Here is a 21,852-nt window from a genome sequence, read left to right as displayed (position 1 = left end):
ATTATTCAAATAAATAAATTCGCAATAAAATCAAAAAAGATTAGGCGGATGATAAATAGACTTGATATTACTAGTACATTAAGGAAAAGTATATTTTTAAGGAAAAAAAAAAAAATACAAAACAAAGTTTGTTACAGCAGTATCAATTGGTAAAAAAGAGTGGAAAAGTTTTGAGAGATAAGAGAATCAAAAGTTAGTAAAATCAAAATCAAATGATGGATATTAAATAGAAGAATCAGTGAAGAAGTGAGAATTAGTAAAGCAAAATAAAAATAGGAGATAGGTGGTAGCTGAGAATGAAACGAAAAGAAACCCCGTTGTGCGATGTTTCAGGTACATCCACAGCAGTTGACTCAACATACTGCGAATCAAAACAATACCGTCTACAATCACAAATTACTTCCCTTTCCCACATTGTTGCGCCCCTTTCTTTTAGCCGTCTCGACTCTGACCCGCGGTGGTCAAAGGTTTACGATCCGTTTCCACAGGCCACCAGCTAGGTCATCATGAAAACCAAGCCAACGTGGAGGTAAGAAAATAGGACACTCGCAAGGAACCAGAGCTATACTGTTCTGATCAAGATAATTCGGATGATCTAACAGAACTACGGATGTAGTTAGTTGCGCTCCTTCCAGGATGTTCCTTACGTGGACGTCAACCGAAGAGCACGCAACAAGGTCAGTGCCATTGCATGCTCTTAGGTATCAATCCTTGGCCTGCGAGGTTAATTTTTCCAAATTGATTTAAAAATTCATTTTAAACTCTGTGGTCGTACAAAGGATCATTGTACTCAGAAAAATAAGCTTTATCGCTGTAAACAATAATATCAGCAATCTAAGCTTCATTTTAGGACCCAATTCGTAAATTCCGAAGTTTTTTTCTTCATGATCCGGTAAACAAAATTTTCATTTTGTGCTTTTTGGTTGTTTTTGAATCAGCCTTAAAGGTATTCAAAAAAACAACAAAAAAGCCAAAAAAGAAAACATTGTTTATTGGACCTTTGAAAAACTCCCGAATTACAAGCTAACTGAGTAATTCACTAGAATTGCACAATTTGTTTCGAGTTTTATATTTATTTTTTGTCAAGATAAGCTATTTTGCTTAGTTAGCTTTTCGATAATAATAAAAAAAGCAATTTAAAATTACTTCATGAAAGAAAACAACCCAAATGCAAAAATATTTTCGATGAGCTGAGAAAATTTTCTACAAATTTCCTTTTTTGACTCAGTTTATCGGAATGTATTAAATCTTACATTTTGTAAAAAAATAGTTTTCTTGGTATCATCTAATGACCGATTCGTTTACTTCTCGGTTGGCTCCTATTCAAACAATGCGTTCATTTTTTCCTCGTTTTGGCTAATGCGGCTCGATAAAAGAAGAAGAAGAATAAGAAGACCCCTTAAACGTTCGACATATTTGGAAAGATTAAAGATTCTCCTACACAGAAATATTTCATCTCTTATTAATTTTGAATATGTACTAGTTTTTTCTTGAGTTTAAATACCCGTCTTTGCTAAGGATTATATGAAAACCTTATTTATAGAATTCCAAGCGGACTGTTTTTTTTTCAATATGTAATTCCGTAGTAACATTTCAATAGGGCGAATCCGCGTTTGTAAACAAACAGTCTATCCCTTTTGCTCAAGTGACAGTTCACGTCAAGTAAGACAGGGATAGACTGCTTGTTTACAAACGCAGATACGCCCTATTGAACTGTTACTGCGGAATTTTAAAAAGCATATGTATTTTTTAAAGATAAAATTAGATGTTAAATATCCAGCAATGATTTTGTTCGAAGGACAACAAACAAAAATCAAGAACACAAGAAACAACACAGTTTGACATGATGTAGGCTTAGTGATTTTTCACGCTGAAAAAATACCACTATCCAAAACCACACAATTTCACGGAAACCCATGGCACATTGATTGTTTTGAAAAAGTAATACAATAACCTATTAAATCTTATGTTAAACAACCGCAAAGATTTTTGTGTACTTAATTATGTATTAAAAATCCAAGCTAATTAATTGTACAAGTAGGGCGTCCAATTTTCCCGGGTTTTGAAATTCCCGGGAAACGGGAAAAATAGTTTTGGAATCCCGGGAATTCTCGGGATCCCGGGATATTTTTGAAGCAGTTATAAATCTATGTTTTCATTATATTTGTTATGTTTTTAAAGTCTTTAATTATAAAATCTATGTTTTCATTATATTTGTTATGTTTTTAAAGCCTATAATTACAGAATTAGCTCAATACTGTTGATTGGTGATAATGTACAGCAGTTTTTAAGATAGTTTAAAATACATTCAAAAATCATTTTTTGATGTGCTTTGGATTTTAAATGAATCACAATTTTTAATCTGATGTGATTCAAATTTAAATATGCTTCTTATTTAGATATTTTTTTTATTTTTATGACATGATTAAAAAAGCTTAAACATTTTTTTTGAAACTGTCTAAAAAATCAAGAAACCAAAACAAATGAGATTATACCAGAAAATGTAACATTTTGTATAAGTCTAGAATTTCTTGCATTATATTTAAAACATATTGAAAAATTATCTTTAAGTCACTACCGCCAACTGGAGATAACCGGGACTGCAGTCTGAATAGATACAGGAGATTTTAGAGCAATAAATTTGGAAATCGGTGTACTAATTCTATTCCTGTTGTAACTAAAATTAATCAAAAAAATCAGAACATTATGCAAAACAAATGGCTAAACAGCTGTCTAAATTTCTTACTTTTGTCCTGATTTGCTCCAGATGCCCATTTTTGATGAAAAATAATTAAATATGATTTTTTTCAAGTTTAAAGTAATGAATATACGAAAATATAAGAAAACTTTTTTTTAAATAAATAAAATTTAATAGAAAATATTTGATGGGCAAGGCATTTTGCGGATTTCCACAACCAAATCTTAATTTCCAAACCAAATTTGATTTGTTTTCGGGAATTTCGGGAATTCCCGGGACAAAATTTAAAAAATCCCGGGATTCGGGAATTCCCGGTTTTGGAAAAATCCCGGGATTTTTGTCCCGGGAATTCCCGGGATGGACGCACTATGTACAAGCTAAAAATGTCCGTCAAATCAATTCATCAAATTTCGTGGGAATTTCACGAGACTGAGGAAAAACTAAAATGTCAGAGAAGGGCTAATTTTTAGATTTACACTATTATTTTAAAACTTAAGTAATTTAATCTTGAATAAACCAAGTTTGGATTATCAAATTCTTTTGAAGTTCTACATTTATATAAATTTTTAGTCTAATTGTTACTACACGAAATTTAACTAGCACATTAAAAATTATCATTCGTTTATAGAAAAAATGAGTTTCCACAAAAAAAAAATGGTGGAACTCTTTGCCAAACTGTAAATGGAAATTTCACTAATATTCAAATGATTTGAAACGAACCCAATCGTGCTAAATGTAACAATAAATGTAGGAAAATTTGTTTTCAGTTATTTGCACTTTTACTAGACATTTCAAAGTACTTTAAAAAAAAATACTGTTATTGTCCCTGAAAATGAAAAGATTATTCGAAGCGTTTTGTTTTGTTTCAGGTAACAAGTATCCAATAATGCCTAATACTTTTTTATAGTAACATGCTCTTGTGAAAAAATGCAAATTATCAATAGAGACTTAACAAAAATTCCCGGAGTGTATTTTCCAATCTTCGTTTACAAAACTCATAATGTAAAAAAATCCTAAATATACCATCACAATTTAAAACGAAAAAATAAACAAAATACAATGTTTACAATTGATTGTACCTATTTTTTTTCATGAAAATTTATATTTTTCGCATAACTCCTCAAATTTACACTATTAAAGAATGTGGATAAAATAATTGCTAAATTTGTTATTTTTATGTATTGTGGATTTAGCTGGTAGCTGGATTTTCTGGCATCTTCTCACGGTGATTGGAAACGGTCGTAGTTAGACCTAGGGATTCCCAATTGGAGTAGTTCAATTTATAGAAAAAATATGGATTACAATTTTGATTTTTAATCACTTCTCCGACATCAGGAATAATTGTTCGAACATGCTCGCAAACTTTTTATTCAGTCGGAAAAATATTATTTTTCTTGAAAAAAGTTTCATTTTAACCACATGATCACCCCTAATTCTGGCTCGATGCCGCCATCATGCGACCGCGTGCTCCGTTTGTTGGTCAACAAAGCGCAGCTGGATGGTGAGACGAAGTAAGGGAGGAAGAGGTTTTGACATTTTTATGCCCGCATCTGGCCCGCCGCCTATTTTGTCAGTCGAATTTCACGCTGTTTGCGAAATCGTGAAAATTCACTTCAATGATGACATGACACATTTTCTGAACTTTATAAAAAAAATATTTCAGAAATTAAAACCGTCGTAAAAAAAAGAAAAACTGTAATTTTTCAGTTAAAATCAAACTTTACGTGACCGTATCTTGAAACCGTATCTTGACTTGTGGTTTGGTTGAGCGTTTTAGCAGAATGCATTACTATGAATACAAAGAGACGAGTTGTTCCTTTTAATTCCGCTATATATTTTTTAATATCTTGACAGATACGTATTTCGTCTACTACTTGCAGACTTCATCAGTGTTCTGTTCTCGACTAACAGAACACTGATGAAGTCTGCAAGTAGTAGACGAAATACGTATCTGTCAAGATATTAAAAAATATATAGCGGAATTAAAAGGAACAACTCGTCCCTTTGTATTCATCGTATCTTGACTTTATCAAAAGCCAAATAAAATCCATATCTATGAGTTGGGGGTGAATTGCTCACATAAAATAATGAATAATAAATAATAATTTAAAAGTATTAAATAAATAAAAAGATTAAATAAAACAAAGATTCGCTAAGAACCACCCCAGGCCATCCAAGCAAGCTTCACATCGAGCTTTCCTCGAGACAGCATAAAAGCTCGCGCTCTCTTTGTAATGCGTGAAGACGGGTGAGAGCGAGAGAGAGTTCCGCGCAAAGAGAGAGGGCGCGTAAGGAAAAAAGCGCGCGCGCGCCATAATGCCACAGAAAAGGATTAACCACGCGGCTCCATTTAACGAGGAATAACACGTGGGCCGTGGCGTGAACTGTTTGCTTCTAAATTTTCTAAAGTATTGAGAAAGAAGAATGTTACTTGATAATCTTTAAAGCAACAATAGAAACGGTGCAACAAATGAAAAGAATGGCTTCCGGAAATTCTCCACAGAAGTTGATGCCCCTCTTAAAGTGCACTCTCGTCCTGGCTTAATTCTGTTTACCATCCCAACTAGTCAATTCGCCCAGGTAGCTCGGGAAGGGAAATATAGTTCAAGTGCTCACTTCACCTTTTAGTAAGTTGGTAATCCCTCTCTCAAGTGGTGCACACACCTGTCCCTTCCTGGTTGTCGTCCTGATTATGCTCCCGCACGGTTCGTTCATCTCTTCAAAGTCCACTTCGGTGCAACCCTTTCTGTGCATTTGCGTTGGATTGCATTCTCCCTTATCAATTGCTTCATTCTCCGCAGAGCTAGTGAGCGAAGCTAGGAAGCTTGCAATTTCTGAGCTAAGTACAAACTTCAAAGAGATACTGAATCCGCTCTCTCTCTCCCACCACAGTCTAACCTACCTACTCGCACACATGTGATAGTGGCTGATAAGAGCTAGAGTCTCCCCCTCTTCACCCACTAGAAGGAAGAGCACGCCAGAGCATAATCAGCTTGAGATTCTCCCTCTCTTCCTGAGCTAATCTGGTATTCTTGACGTTCTTCTAAGCCACCCTCACTCGCTCGCCGCGTATTCCCGGACTATCTTTTCTTTATTTTTCATTTTTTTTGCTATCTCCGCTCCGGAGGAGGTCTCATCGATTGCTGCCAGAACTGTCGTCAGAACGCGTTCGAACGGGTCCGTCCTGCGTCCCACTTCGGTATATAAAAAGGCACCTGTCGCAACGGGGCCAGAGGCAGTCCGCGTCCGGAACTCGATCCTGCAGGAGGTTGTTCGCTTTTCCCCGTCACAATTTTGGATTAGAAGCTCGTGGGAATCTGTGAAGTTTTAGAAGAAAAAAAAAGTTTAAGTAAATTGAGGAAAATGACCATCAACCGGCTCGTTAGCTTTGTGGGTGAGTTTGAGTTTAAGCGAAAAGTTCAAGAAAGTGTGTGTGTGCTAATTGTTAACAAATGTTCAATTAAATGTTCGGGCGAGCTTATCACCGTCGGTGGTCGATTTTGATTGATGGGACGCGAGGCCCCCGGTGGAATACCTTTGCGGGAATGACCGTTGGCAATGTGGTCTCGTTTTGCGTAATTGACCATTGGTCATCGGGCCAATTTTGGGGATTTACGCGACAATGCAGGAAAATGTGTAGTAGGAAGAGCGTGTTTGTTTCTGGTGATAATTGATGGTGATTTATTGGTGAATTGAGATTGTGAAACTTTCAAATGATTGTGATCGATTAGTGCGATATTTGGGTTGGAATCGTGGTAAAAAAATTCAAGTATGACGTTGATAGCCATTTCAATTGATTATTTGGAATACTGATTAACCTGAGGTGTTGCGAAATTTTACCTTCTCTTGTGTTTTTCGTTTTTTTTTTTTGAGATTTTGGACAAACGTTGCTTTTGGAAAAAAAAACTTGAAGAAACCACTTATCTCAGCTTATCTTATTAATTTTTTTCTATCTTTTTTACTTTATTTTTTATTTGTTTTTCTTAAATATTTTAACAGTCTTGATCTTATTTAATCCGTTAACACTTTTTTTTGTTAAATTCAGAATCGAGTTTTGAATGGTATAAAAAATACAGTCTACAGAAAAACATTATTTTTTTATTTCTTCTTTTTTACACAACACTTCACCATCACCACCATATTGGACACACGATATAATTTTAACATTTCGATGAAAATTTAACAACATATTTTAACCAAATTTTAGCGAACAAAATTTTGGCGCGATGAAAAACTTTTTTGAAAGTTTTTTTTTTTGCAAAATAATCAAAGTATGCTGAAATTGACTGTGAACGGAGAAAAATCTTTTTTTTTTATCATTTTTTTTATTTATTTTTTTTATTTTTTTTTATTTTTTTTAGGTGAGTTGCTCCATGCAGCATTTTGCGTGAGTCTTTTTGTAACATCTTAGGCTATATTAACAAAAATTTTGAACGAAAAAAAATCGTGGGCTCACCTTCAAATTTGACTTTTAAACTTAAAAATCAAAAAATCTCATAAAAGTGGCGTGTATTTTTCTTCCAGTGTATTTTTTCGGAAAGCCCGTCAAATTTCCTACAAGTTTGTCTTTGACCACTTTTTGATACGATGCAACGGCTTCGAGATACAGCAATATTTCAATTACGAAATACAAAAATCACAGATGGCTTTATAAATTATTACAGTTATGCTACTACCGAAAATTTGCAAAATATTTGATGAATTTATGAAAATATTTAAAATTTTTCTTTAAAATTTTCCATTCTTTTCAAAAAAAGGAATTTTGAAAAATCGAAAAACTGGCATTTTTTAGTTAAAATTAAACTTAGCAAATGAAATTTTCATAGGACCTTTTCAAATATTCAGCATTGTTTCAGTCGTTCCGAAGATATATTTTTTTGTAAAAAATGTGATTGTTGCGAAAATCGACGAAAAACGCAATTTTTTGGACAGATAGGAGCACCCTAATTAATCGCCAACAAAAAAATACGCGTCTAATTATTTGGCCAAAGAACCCCCACTCACTTTTGACTTGAAGACTTCCTGTTTGACGTGGAATCGCTGTACATTGAAAACGGTGCACTTTATCGAAAATCTGTAAAGTACTGGAGTAAAAAAAAACTCCCGTACGTACTTATTTATGGCTCCCCTAAAACATATCAAAACATTTCAAAATAAAAAAAACGGATTTTGGAAAATTTATTTTTTTGTGAGAAAAAAGTAAATTTAAAGAAATCGGCATTTTTTTCGTGTACCAATGTATTTTTCTGAATAGTGCTTATCAATATTTTCAACTTTGTCGAAGATATCAAACCAATCAGAAAATTCTTTGAAAAGATTCAGATGTTCGAATATTTACGTACCATTTTTGTACGGACAGAAAATTAACAAAATAGGAACGAGCAGAAAAATATTTTGTACGATCAGCCTGTACGAGGTTTAATTCAACAAAATTTTTGTTGAATATAATCAACGTGGATTTTGCGTTGAAATAAATCTTGAAAAATCTTTTGTTGTTTTGAAAAAGTTGCTCTGACGTTTAGCATTGATTCAACAAAAATCTTGATTTTCAAATCAACAAAATGTTTCGTTGATTCAAATATGATCAATTCTCTACCAAAACCGGAAATGGATTTTATTTGTATTTTTTTATTTGGCTCAAACTTTGCTATTTTGTGTCATTGGTTCACCCATACAAGTCTCCATACAATTTTGGCTGCTGTCCATACAAAAATGGTATGTAAATATTTAAACAGCTGTAACTTTTGAGTGAATTTTCTGATCAATTTGGTCTCTTCGAAAAAGTTGTAGGTATTGTTGAGGACAATTGAGAAAAAAATATGTACAGGGAAAAAAATGGCAGATTTTTTTATCAACTTTTTTTTCACTAAAACTCAATTTCCCAAAATACGTATTTTTTTATTTTCGAGATTTTTTGATATGTTTTAGGGGACAAAAATCCGCAACTTTTGAGCTATAGAGAAACATGGTCAAAAAATCTGCCGCCAAGTTATGAATTTTTGAAAAGATAGTGATTTTTGGAAAAAATCCAAATTTCATGCAAAAACAAATTTGAAATCAATTTTTAATGCAAAATTGAATTTGCAATCGAAAACAACTTTACAATTTTTTTGATTAAGGGCTTCGTTTTCAAGATATAGCCATCGAAAGTTTGATTTTAGCAAAATATTTGAAGTTTTTCGATTTTTAAAAATAGTGACCATGAGCGACCATTTCTAAAAATATTTTCAAAAATTCATAACTTGGCGGCAGATTTTTTGACCATGTTTCTCTATAGCTCAAAAGTTGCGGATTTTTGTCCCCTAAAACATATCAAAAAATCTCGAAAATCAAAAAATACGTATTTTGGGAAATTGAGTCTTAGTGAAAAAAAAGTTGATAAAAAAATCAGCAATTTTTTTTTCCGTGTACCTGTTTTTTCTCAATTGTCCTCAACAATACCTACAACTTTGCCGAAGACACCAAATTGATCAGAAAATTCACTCAAAAGTTACAGTTGTTTGAATATTTACATACCATTTTTGTATGGACAGCAGCCAAAATTGTATGGAGACTTGTATGGGTGAACCAATGACACAAAATAGCTTATTTGGTCATAGGGAAGGCCCCCACAAAGTTAGAGTCAAATAAAAAAATACAAAAAATAAAAATGGTCGAAATCGGCCGATTTCGTAGAGAGTTGCTCATATGCCTTATTTTTCTGCGTGGATATAAATAGGTTAGGCCTCCAAAAAGTTTGAGCCAAATAAAAATAATAATAAAAAGCACGAAATCGGCCCGAAAATGTCATCTTTTGAGTTATGGTACAATATAGTCAACATTGTTTTGCTCATGTTATGACTTTATGGAAGAAAAAGATTTTTTGTTTAAATACCAAAATCATGGTCAAAAAGAACTTTTGATTTAATTGTTTTTCTTTTTATAGAATTTAACTTTTTTTTTTGAGAAAGTGCACAGTTTTCAAAATTTATCTACCTAGAAGATTGAAGATATATTTTGGAATGACTGGAAAATTTCATACATGAAATTTCTTCCAATGGTTACTGTTTTTGTTGATTTTTATGTAAAACCAAGTCTAACTTTTTAATAGATCACAATTAAATAACTTTATTTGTATAGCTTATAGTTATTATAGTTGTATAGTTTAATTATTACTTGAATTTTCAATTCAATTCATTTTATTTACCGAAATAACAATTTTACAACTTGTGTGAATGGCTGGTTTATAGAGATTTGATATTCCTTGCAACTATTTCCTTTTCATTAACCGCTTGGTAACAGAAGGTTCTTCAAATGCAATTAAACAAAAACTAGGGAAAATTTGATTACTTGAATTTGCATGGACAACTGCTTAAAAATAACACTTTTTCAGTCCTTTTCTGTAACAAACCAAACTAGAGTTTAGAACAGTCAACCACTCAACACATTTCATACTTCCGCGAATAAAGTCTACATTTATTAAGAACAGTCCTTTTTGTACCGCACAAATTCTTTGTTTGCATTGACCGGAGGAAAAAAGTGTGACAGGATCAAACAGACGCTCCTGTGTGCGCAATCTGGCACTTGTAACACTTCAAGCTACAGACGAAGTTTGTAAGCAAAAGTTTACATGGCCATCACGCGACAAGGGTCTTTACTTAAAAGTGCATGCACGCTAAAAAAAAATTAACAAATATTGCAAAAAGTTCAGTCGCATGATCAAAACTCGAGACCAGCTCAATCCAGTTTTGAACAGGAAGAAACCAATAAAAATATCAATTCTCGAAGTCAAGATAAGGAATCAGCATTTTTCTCACGAATGGTTTTATTTTTCATTTGTCAATCAAACGAGTGATTGGCCAAAAACAATGCAATCTTCCCGTGATCCAACTCGCAGATGATTTGGGATGGAAAATTTCTGAGATATTCGAAAAAATAACAACAATTGCGAACAATCGAGCTGATTTCCACCTACGCAATTAGTGATTATCAGTTGCTTGATTTGTAACAATTTCGAGCGTTTTATGAACAAAGACCGTGCGACTCCACCTAAAAAAAAAACAAATCATGGCGACGCGTGGTATTTCCCCACACAATTTAAAGTTAGACAGCATCGATTTATCGCGCGTCGCACGTCAGCTTAATAAAATCGCAAAATCATAACCTGCGTGCTTTTTATTGATTTACTGTCCCGGTCCAGTTTGATTGCAATGACCAACCTTTTTTTCTACATTGATTGTTTTAAAGCTCTCACGACCAACAATAAAAACGGAAAAGACTTTTCTAGGCGCAATCCTTGGCAATGAAAATTAAAAGTGTTGAAAAAAAAAGTGCATCGCTTGATTAGATAGCGATTTGATCCGCGGCCATGCAACTGGTGGTCGTAAAAATGACGAGGGGTTTATCTTGCTTTATTTCCAACAATTGGTCAAAAAGTTGGTATTGGCGCGATTCTTCTGGACAAAAGTGACGCGTCAGGTGATTTGACGGGTGATGCAAACTGAGGGCACGAGGGATTTTATTGGAGGTTATTGTTTTAAACTCTTTGGCGATATCGGAAAGGTTGTAAATTTATTTTTAAAGTATATTTTTAGAATTGAAACAGTTGATAGGAGTCATCAAATAAATGTTGAATGAAAATTTATGAATTTTTAGAATTTTGTATTTTATTCTAATATCTTTTAAACTAAAGTTTAAAACAATCAATACAGTATTTTGTCTCTGTTTATTTTCTAATATTATCTTTCTTTCGGCATGTTTACAGTAATGTTACTGCCATAATTTTGCCACAAACAAACCAAAGACAAACAGACGTAAATCATGGAACGATTTTGTTAAATTGTTTATTCAAAAAGACCCTTAAATAGTTGATTGATGGATTTTGAAACAGATTTACGTCTGTTTGTCAGTGATTGCTAAGTTTCTAATGATTTTTCTAATTTTACTGAACATTTGCATTTTTGGTTTGTTAAATTTATTTTTTGTAAATACTTAAATTTTCACAAATAACAGTATTTTTTCGAAAATACTCTAATTTTCATAATTTGCAATTTGGGTATCAAACAAAGCAAAACTTGGAATGCATTTTCAGATTATTAACCGTCTACTGCAAAATTTTTTCTTCGATTTTTTTTATTTTTCACGTGTTCAGGAGGCCAATTTGAGCAACTTTTATAGTACGAAAAATTTAACTTCTCTTGTTTTATTTTTTTGTAATTTAATTTGCATTTATCTTGTTTAGTTTAAGTTTGTTTTTGGTAGTATTTGGCCTATTCTAACACCTCCTATCATAACATTTTGCCTATTTAATTTTTTCAAGTTTTTACAGTCACTCTTTAAATTTTTTGCTTGTTTTTTTCCCCATGTTCTGCTATAGAATGGCACCATTATTATTTAAATTGTAAAACAATGCGTAGAGGAATAGTCTGGGACACTACAAAAAACTTCTTTTCACTTAAAATATAGGAAATGTTAGTAAAAAACACAGCCAAAGTTGAGCCCTAAATAAATTCCTTTTTTCAAAAACATTGGCAAAGTCACATAAAACAAGTCAAAATAAATTTTCTTTAATTAGGAGTTCTTTTTTTCAATGCTTTTTAAAAATCAAAAATTGGTTGAAAAATTGATTTTTGGTGATTTTTCAGATCAGATAAGATTTTCAGATTAGGTTATAGAGGGTTAAATATATTTTTAGTAAACATACTAAAATTGTATTAAAATACCGCTTTTGCGAATATACTCAAGTTTTCAAAATTTGTAATATGGGTATAAAACGAAGCAAAATTTGGCATACATTTTCGGTCTATTATTTTTTTTTGTAAAATACTATTTTTTGCGAATTACTAAAATTATCATAATTCGTAATATGGTTATAGCGGTTTACGCACTTCGGAAGGAACCGGTCAAGAAAAAAATCAAATGGACAGCAGCGGCAGCGCAAGCAAGTCAGAGAGGGTGAAGAAAAGCCCCAAGAAATCGCTCCCTCTCCTTTGTTCTGCCGTTCGTAAAGCTGTTTCTTGACCCCTTTCCTTCCGATCTGCATACTAGCCTTATCAAACGAAGCGAAAATTTAAATACATTTTCTTTATTCGAGCTTTTTTTGTAAAATACTAAAATTTTCAAGAAATACCGTGTTTTTTCGAAAATACTCAAATTTTCATAATTCGCTATATGGGTATCAAACGAAGCCAAATTTTGAACGCATTTTCAATTTATTGAAGTTATTTTTTGTGAAATACTGTATTTTTTCAAAAACACTAAATTTTTTCGCTAAATACCATATTTTTTAAATACCGTTTTTTCATTTAAAAGTGAGTATTATTGAAAAAATACGGCATTTGATTTGAAAATATTACAAACAAAACTATAATAAATGAAAATGCATATGCAATTTTGCTTCGTTCGAAATTAATTTTGCAAATTGAGAAAATTTTCAATGCATTCGCTTAGGATATATTTTTTGATAATGTAGTAAGTTTCAAATCATAAATACTAAAACTTACACAAAATACCGCATATTTTTGAAAATTCAAAAAATTTTAAAATTTGCAATATGGGTTTCAAACAATTCGAAATTTTGCATGTATTTTCACTGTTTTAGAGTTTTTTAAGAAATACTAAAATTTTCACAAAATATCGTATTTTTTTGAAAATACTCAAATTTTTATAATTCGCAATATGGGTATTAATCGATTCGAAATTTTGCATGTATTTTCACTGTTTTTGAGTTTTTTGAAAGAAATACTAAAATTTTCACAAAATACCGTATTATCTCGAAATTACTCAATTTTTATTATTCGCAATATTGGTATCAAACGACTCGAAATTTTGCATGCATTTCACTGTTTTAGAGTGTTTTGAATGAAACACTAACATTTTCACAAAATACCATATTTTTTCGAAAATTGCAAAATTTTCATAATTCGCAATTTGAGTATCAAAAGAAGCCAAATAACGGAATTTTTCAAAATTTACCTTTTTTCAAAAAACAAACGATATTTTTTTTTCATTTGAAAGTTAATATTTTCAACAAAATACAGTATTTGAGAATTTTGCAAACAAAATTTGAAAAAAAATGAAAACTCTTACTTTGAGTATTTTTTTCTGCATTTCGTGGTTTTGTGAAAAACTAGAGTTTAAAAAAAATCGAATTTTTACTTTCAAAATGTCTGAAAAATTGCAATCATTTGACAAACATGTTGCAAAAACCGACTGATTTTTTTAAACGTGATTTTTTAATGTTTTTGCAAACAAAATAATCTTTTTCGAAATGTCTGAAAATTTTTTGATCATTTGAAACCTATATCAATAAAAATGTAATTCTGAGTTTATTCTGCTATAATTCGTAGTTTTGTGAATAATTTAAGTAGTTTTGAAAACAAATTTTTTTTTCGAAATGTCATTGAAATTTTGCAATAGTTTGTTACCCATATTGAAAAATTAGCAAATTTCAGTTTTTTTCTCTCGAAAAATTCGTAGTATGGTGATTTTTTTAAATTTTTTTTTATAAACCGAACAATGTCTTTCAAAATGTCTGAAAAATTACAATCTTCAGACGCCCATAAAAAATCCGTTACTTTCGAAAATCTGAAAATTAAAGTTTTTTTTTTATTTTTAGTTTTGTGTCTTTTATGAAAACTAAAAAAATCTTTCAAAAAATCTAAACTATTCCAATCTTTTGACACTTAAAATTACTTAAAATCTGTGTACTTTCAATAAGTCGTTGTTACGTAAACTTCAAAAATTTTCGAAACGATGCAATAATTTTTGAAATACCTGAATCATTTGAAACCCAAATTTCAGCATCTTTTCTATAATTTGCTATTTTTGTGAAAAATTCAAGTACCGTAAAACGGGGTGACTTTGATAGCCGGGGTGACTTTGATAGGTTTGCGATTTTTCCGCAAAATGAAAAGAAAAAATAAAATACGTAAGGAATGGTTTAGAAACATACTGACCGTGGTAGAGAAGTGTTCAAAGTACCTCAAGAAGAACATTTCATAAAATTTTGACAAGTTTATAAAGTTAGTTAACTATAGTTAAGAAAATGTTGATGGAAGTCATTATTTCAAACTTCTCAAAGTGTCATGATTTTCTCAATGAACATGATTTTTAATCGGAAAACGGAATGCATTTTCGGATTCTTTGGACAATTTTCCACTAGGAGAAGGTTAAAAAAGTTTGTAAATAATAAATAATATGTGTTTGTGTTTCAAAATTTAAAAAAAAAATCCCCAAATTAAAAGGCAATTTCAGTTGAACAAATTTCATGTAAAATGTGAAAACTTGTGATTCGTGCTTCGAATTCAGTATAAAATGCAATATAAATCGATAATTTTACAAAGAAAACTAGTTTTAACAAATTTCAGGCAAAATTCCGACTTTTTAACAATTTTACCTAAAATTTATATGTATTTTTCTAAAAAGCTTATACACTTAGTTAACTAAACATAAACATTGATTTTTTTTCTTAAAAACTATATCAGCTACATTTAGCGTACAAATAAAGTTTGAACATCTTAAATATGATTTAAACAAGAAAAACTATGACTGTCAAAGTCACCCCGGAATTAAAACTAAGAATTTTTAACGTAACTATTTTTCTAAACATTATTGAAAAAACTTTTTTTCCGAAATAGTGCATGGATTTTGCGTGGTCTACCCCAGTACATGTTTTAAAAATAATAATCTCGAGAAAAACCTTATCTGTTGGAAAATATTCTAAAAACAAATCGAAATCCTATCAAAGTCACCCCGGTTTACGGTATTTAATTTAGATTATCGAAATTATCACGAAGATAACAATAGAACCATCGTTATCGTTATTAAACCTCGAAAATTTTATCGTTAACAACCTTGGACGTAACCTTGGGCATTTTCAAGCAAGGTTACGTCCTTTTGAAAAAAATACCTTAAAAACTTTAAAGCTCAAAAGATTTTTATTTGGTTGAAAATAGAAAAATAGCTGTATTCTAACTAGTTCGATTTTTTTTTGTAATATTTTCGATTTTATGAGTGACGATGAGAAAAAACCTTGAAAATATTGTTTTCCTAGTTGTTATCTTTTTTTAATTGAAAAATTAAATAATATCAATTTCATAAAATCAGTTCATAACTATAAAATATTTAGTGAGTCAGTAGCTGTTGAATTTCGAAGACTGATTAAGAAATGATATTTTCTGATAGTGTTGCCAGATCCTCAAATTACTATCAAAATTCAAGCAACAGTTAATTGATTCGACTTCAATTCTACCTTCAATCTATTTGGTGTTTGATGAACCGAACACAGTTAGAAAATACAGCAACTTTAATTAGTCAATGAAAAACAACAATTATTCACTTGACTTGATAATTGGAGATTTACTTGAATTCGACTTAATTGTCTAAAGATCAGTACAGTGTTGCCAAATTATAAAAAATAATAATAAATGTGAGAAAAAAAGTTTCCTGTGGTGATATTTTCAAACAAATTGAGATCAGTTTGCAGAGTTCTATAATTTTCACTTAAATAGCCAGAATTGCCGACGGTGTTGCCATACTTTCGGTTTAACCAATAACAAAGATAAAAGTTTAAATTAGATTTTTTTTTGTTTTGAGAAAAGACAAGGTTATAAATCAAAAAAATATTTTCAAATCATTGCTCAAAGCTAGTCTGCACAAAAACCAATATTTACCATTGACTCACCAGTCAGACTCCCGCCCAGTCTACTTCCCGCGAAGAACGTGCCCGTGCTGACAACCTCGGTCCGCTCACGTGTGGCACACGTGCAGAATCTGCATCCCACCTTTCAAAACATAACTCGTCACAGTAGCAGTGACACAAATCTGCAGCACCACCATGTTTGCTCTCCTAATTAGTTTGCCAACCTTTGATCTATTCCAGTCCTAGTAGGTCATGACCAGGTTAGCACTGATTCCCTTCTGTCATCGCCACAGACAATCAGAACTAATTTGGAGGGTTGTCTACGGGTTGCATTTAAAAAGCATAAACAACAAGTTAATATTGACATGTTTACGACCACGTGCTCGGTTTGACAAGTTCACGGTTACCTTTTTTTGAGGGGTGAGGGGAATGACACCACACAATAAATCACTTGAACTTGCCCACAAAAAATCTGCGCCAAAATGGGACAGAAGCGGCGCTGATTTGATCCAATTAAGGCAAATCTGGTGAAGTTATTTCTGTCACATGTTCTGGAGAAATCTAATCCAAGCATTCTTTGTACTATCATTGCAGCTATTTTCGGCCTATTGACGGTAGCCAGCGCCGACGAGTGGCACTACCCGACGCCCGAGTCAAATGGTGTAATTAAAGGTAAGCTTTTTTTGACAGTTAGGTCGCGGCGCGCCCCTGGCGGTGCGTTCGGCAAACTACTGCGCGCAAAACTCTACTCAATCGTTCTGCAATGAGATAAATGGCGGATATATAAGTTTCACGGTCATTATATGTTTGTGCTACTCGCGGGTGGTTGCAGAATTGAATCTAGACGACACAATTTGCATTCCGGCACGGATTGCATGCTGTGAGAGAGATTTCTTCGTCATTGACGAGCGTCGCTCGAGGTCTTTGAGGCTTATCAAACCAAAACTGTTGCGGAAATTGAGTCGTAAAGCTTGCGCCCGTTGATATCTTGAAGGGAATTAGCGCAACAAGCAATACACGTCAAACATAAGCCCCAAAACTGACACGAGCGCCTGGTTTTCTGGGGCTGACCCGTCGTAAATATGTCGCACTTCACAACCTGGTTTATCGCGTGGTCATTTATTACCCATTGATTAGGGCCTCCCAAAATAGGACCGCTCTGCAGCTGCAAGAGGAGTTATTTATAGCAGGGTGGAAAATTTCAAAACAAACGCGATTTGACAATTGGATGTCGGACCGACGTCGCTCGACAGCAAGCTGTCAAAAGTGCACGTTTAAGCCAAGTTCAAAACAAAGAAGTCGACCAAGGCCCGCTAAACTGTTTGTCCTAGGAAAGGTTGATAAAAGTAGCAACCCGACGATTATTGACAGTGCTAAATTGACATGCTAATAACTGTCGAGTACTTGGCGCAGCGCAACAATCAGCTCTTGAGAGATAGGGCTGAACGGTTTTCTGTAACGGCCCGTTTCCTCTATTGATAGTTTCACAAGAATAGCTTGCAGGTTCAACGAACGACCACCGATACCTTCCGGTAGACGACTGCCAATATTTGCCCAAAAGTGGCTACCTTCAATCCGAGGGGGTAGACACTTCCTCATTACCGCAATCAACGGCAACGGCTCTTGTAATTAAATAATAAATTGATTGGTAAATAATAAAAATGATAACCTACTGGTAGACGAGAAAGTAAGTGCAAGTTCTCGGGGGCCTTATCAGTCACTAACGCCACCTAACCCAACAACAGCTGCGAGAGTGACATTACAAGCCCAGTAAGTCATCCAAGCAATCGCGCTGGTTTGTTTTGTTTACCGTGCCGTGATCCGCTTGTCAACACACGACTTGGATCACTGCTTCTGGAGTGTGATAGTGGCAGAATTTGAGACACTTTACCGGTACTTTCCAGATCGCAGAAGGCTTCCCACGTTCTGAATTGTGCTTTGTTTACAAACAGTAGCGCACAGATGAACGGACGGTTTATTGTCGCGTGAAATTATGACGTTTGACAATTCAGTAACAACATTTCAAAAGGGCGAAACCTACAATCCTGCCATTTCGGGAAAATCAACATTCAAAATTTTGCAATTCCGATCAATTCCTATTTCCACACAAAAGCATGAAAACCATCAATTTTGTCAAAACGTAATAGAAAATAGCAATAATTTCATCATAGAGAGCAATTTGAAATTAATTAAGGTGTTTTTGCTATTAAAAATTGAGAAAAACAAATTACGCCTTTTTGAAGAGCGTGCCTCCATTTTCGCCCCACCGTATTCGCCACCCACTCAACCAAAACAACGGTTTAGCCCGTCAGGTTACGCCGCAAAGCAAAAGTAAACAACAGATTCGCCCTTTTGTTTTTTGTTCATTTTTCGGGTTTTTAAAGGAAAAAGTGGTGAAACAACTATTTTATCATTGTGAAACGTTACAGTCAGTGATAATACAGTGATATTTGCAACCACAGTGATAAAAAAATTGGCCTAGAAAGCCTTTCAGACGGAGTCCGATTCAGGCCAAGAATCGTTGAGCCAGGATACACCGTAAGTAGCAAGTTGGTTTGACGATGTGGTCTATATTGAAGTGACGTTCCTTGGGGTGTCCCCGCCGGAAGTGGGAGACATGGCACCTGACGACTAGGCCACCCCGCGACACCATCCTGCCTTCTCTATCTTTGCATAGCTTCAATGGTTACGGAGGCGATGATTTTGTACGGCATTCCTCCTAAACCTCCCTACACTAACTTTTGTCCTGCAACTGCTAGACCCAGAATCCCCGGATGTTCCAAGAACCGGTAAATTATGGACCTTCATATCTAGATTGTGAATCCAGACCAGATCCGATACTACAATAATTGAAATTAAAAAGTTATGTATTTATGATCATACAAATCTGTGTTTGTTGTGGAATTGTGGTCAGAGACATCAGAAACATACATTTTGATCCATTTTGAGGATTGTCAGGTTAAAATTCACTAAATAATAACAAAAATTTGGTGTTTCTTAATATACGTCGGAACTTGCAGAAAACACTACATTCGCCCCTCGTGATTGGATGAAAACACAAGGGCGGAAACTCAATTTGGTTTGTTTTGATTGATGTTGTTGATTAGCCCTTTTGTTTTTTGCTTGTAAAACTACGTATTTTCGGAATTTTGTGATGATGGAGGGTGTTTTAGGATCAGTTTTGTTCGCTTTATATGATTCTGACAAAAACTCAGTTTGTTTACATCTGAGGGTTTCGCCCTATTGAAAAGTTGTTACTGAATTAAATTCTGAACTCATCTGTCAGTGACAGATTTGCTCCGCAAATAGAGAGCAACATTGCATAACCCATTTTGCACCGTTTTTCGCAAAACCAAACATAACTTGACCATTACAACTTGTCGTCAAGCCGGCGTCAACCATGACGCACCGGAGATACTTTTGGTTTGCTTTGCGAAATGTCCATCAAAGTTTTGACCAGCTATTTATACTCGGACGAAAGACGACCACGCACGACACATTCCCGGCGTCACCTGTGACATCTGCGGGTATTGTTTGAAGAATTGTTTGGATAATGAATTTGCGAAATTTTTGAACTACACGACATCGCAGATGTCGCACATCCCTTTAACGAGTGTCAATCTCCCCTTAAAACAATCTATTACAGCGCGGATTCGTCTATTCAAATGGAATTACTTTCGAATCAGCGAATCCGAATTCTCTAATCGAAACGACTGACAGCTGTCAAAAGCGCAAAATCACGTGCTCAAAAATCGACGAACAAAGGGGTTGAAATGTAAACATTAGTTTGACAACTCTATTTTGACGTTTGAGTGCTTTTTAATTCGAATACGTTCTCTGTTCTTTTCCCGACAGATCCGGAACACTGGGGCGGCCAGTGCGACACCGGCCGGCGCCAGTCGCCGATCGACCTGACCCACAAGGCCGCCGTCCGCGGTGACTTTTCGCCGTTCCTGTTCAGCAACTACATGAACCCGATCCGGAACGCCCAGCTAGCCAACACCGGTCATTCGGGTACGTTTGGTCTTGAACTTCAGTCTATGCAATCTGACAGCTGTCACCCGAAAATTGTTGCCAATAATTCAACTTCTCTCGTTTCAGTCCAAATCGACAACAGCGACCCCTCGGTAACCCTGTACGGGGGCGGCCTGCCCGGCAAGTTCGTGCTCGACCAGATGCACTTCCACTGGGGCTCGGAGCACACCGTCAACGGGGTCCGGTACGGGCTGGAGCTGCACATGGTGCACCACGATGCCCGCTACAAGACCCTCGCGGAAGCGGCCGCCGTCAAGAACGCCGTTGCCGTGCTCGGCGTCCTCTTCCACGTCGCCAACCAAGACAACTCGCACCTCGAAGTGGTACTGGAAACTTCCGACGACATCCGGGACGTCGCCGGCAAGAGCGCCCCCCTCAAGGGTCGCCTCTCCCCCCACAACCTGCTCCCCCGCAACCGGACCGCCTTCTTCCGGTACGAGGGATCGCTGACGACGCCGACCTGCGCCGAATCCGTCATCTGGACGGTGTTCACCGAGAGCCTGCCCGTCTCGCTGGACCAGGTCGAGCTGTTCAAAACCATCCACGACGGAGCGGGCCACGAACTGGTCAACAACTACCGGTCGCTGCAGCCGTTGAACGCGAGGGCGTTGGTGTACACAACCGATATGACCGTGGGCGGAAGTGGTGCAGGTTTGGCGCCCGTTACGGCGATCGTGCTGGCCGCGGTGGCGCTAGTGACCGCTGGGAGGTTGTGGTAGAGGGAGGGGGTGCTCTCTTAGTTCGAAGCCTTGACATTGTTGTTTTTGTAGAGTGGATTCTGTGTTTACATTTGCCGACATGGTGTTGACAGTTGAGGTTAGGTTCGTTGCAAATGTAAACAAAGCGCGGGTCTGTCAAATTTGTGTTGTGATAGTTGTTCGGAGTAGCGAAGCTAGCGCCGGTAGTTAGCCAAATCGATTGTATTTTCATTACAGGAAGCCATATTTGTGGATTTAGATGCATTTCGCTTTAATAGACATATTTACGCGTAGGAAAGAGTGTTTACATGATTGTTAAGACGCTGTCCAAAAACGTAGTTTTTAAGTTGTGATAGTAAAAGTTATAATATATTATTATAATTTTATGTCGACTCAAACCAATGTATAGCAAGACGGAAAGTTTAAATAAAGTATAAAGCATACAAAAGTAAACAAAAAATGCGTATCACATTTCCAACAAAAAAAAACTGACATCTGTCAATCATCACATCAAATCTTGGGCATATCAAAACAAACATTTCAAAAAGACGTAATGGGATGTGTAGAGTCGCAACCGGGACTTCTTGAGACACGACATTCCTGCCGATTATTAACCTCCCAACCACCCACTGACTGCATGTCCGCTTCCGTCGTGTCCTGTTCCGGATTCCGCCAACCGGTTCCAGCATTTACACTCACACATCCGCGCCAAACGTTCACTCTCAACTGTCCACAGCGTAAACATAAACACGCGCCACTTTTCATTAGCTGTCAAAAACCGAGTACACGCTTGAGTAAGG

General features: G+C 34.9%; 1 protein-coding gene across 1 annotated transcript; it reads left to right on the top strand.

Annotated features, from left to right (window-relative positions):
- Nucleotides 1-6,061: 6,061 nt before the first annotated feature.
- Nucleotides 6,062-21,341, top strand: LOC6047703 (putative carbonic anhydrase 3). Its single transcript, XM_038266489.1, has 4 exons — nucleotides 6,062-6,092; nucleotides 16,914-16,991; nucleotides 20,175-20,333; nucleotides 20,421-21,341. The coding sequence occupies exons 1-4, from the start codon at nucleotides 6,062-6,064 to the stop codon at nucleotides 21,071-21,073; spliced, it is 921 nt and encodes a 306-aa protein (XP_038122417.1). The 3' UTR covers nucleotides 21,074-21,341.
- The last annotated feature ends 511 nt before the right edge of the window (nucleotides 21,342-21,852 follow it).

The sequence above is a fragment of the Culex quinquefasciatus genome, chromosome 1 (genome assembly GCF_015732765.1).
Source record: "Culex quinquefasciatus strain JHB chromosome 1, VPISU_Cqui_1.0_pri_paternal, whole genome shotgun sequence".
Lineage (NCBI taxonomy): Eukaryota > Metazoa > Arthropoda > Insecta > Diptera > Culicidae > Culex > Culex quinquefasciatus.
This window is presented reverse-complemented; position numbering and strand designations above follow the sequence as displayed.

Excerpts from the sequence above, each read along its gene's own strand:
- LOC6047703 (XM_038266489.1), top strand. The coding sequence starts at position 6,062 with ATGACCATCAACCGGCTCGTTAGCTTTGTGG. Across the intron at positions 16,992-20,174 it reads GTCAAATGGTGTAATTAAAG|ATCCGGAACACTGGGGCGGC; the intron begins GTAAGCTTTTTT and ends TTTTCCCGACAG. Across the intron at positions 20,334-20,420 it reads AGCCAACACCGGTCATTCGG|TCCAAATCGACAACAGCGAC; the intron begins GTACGTTTGGTC and ends CTCTCGTTTCAG.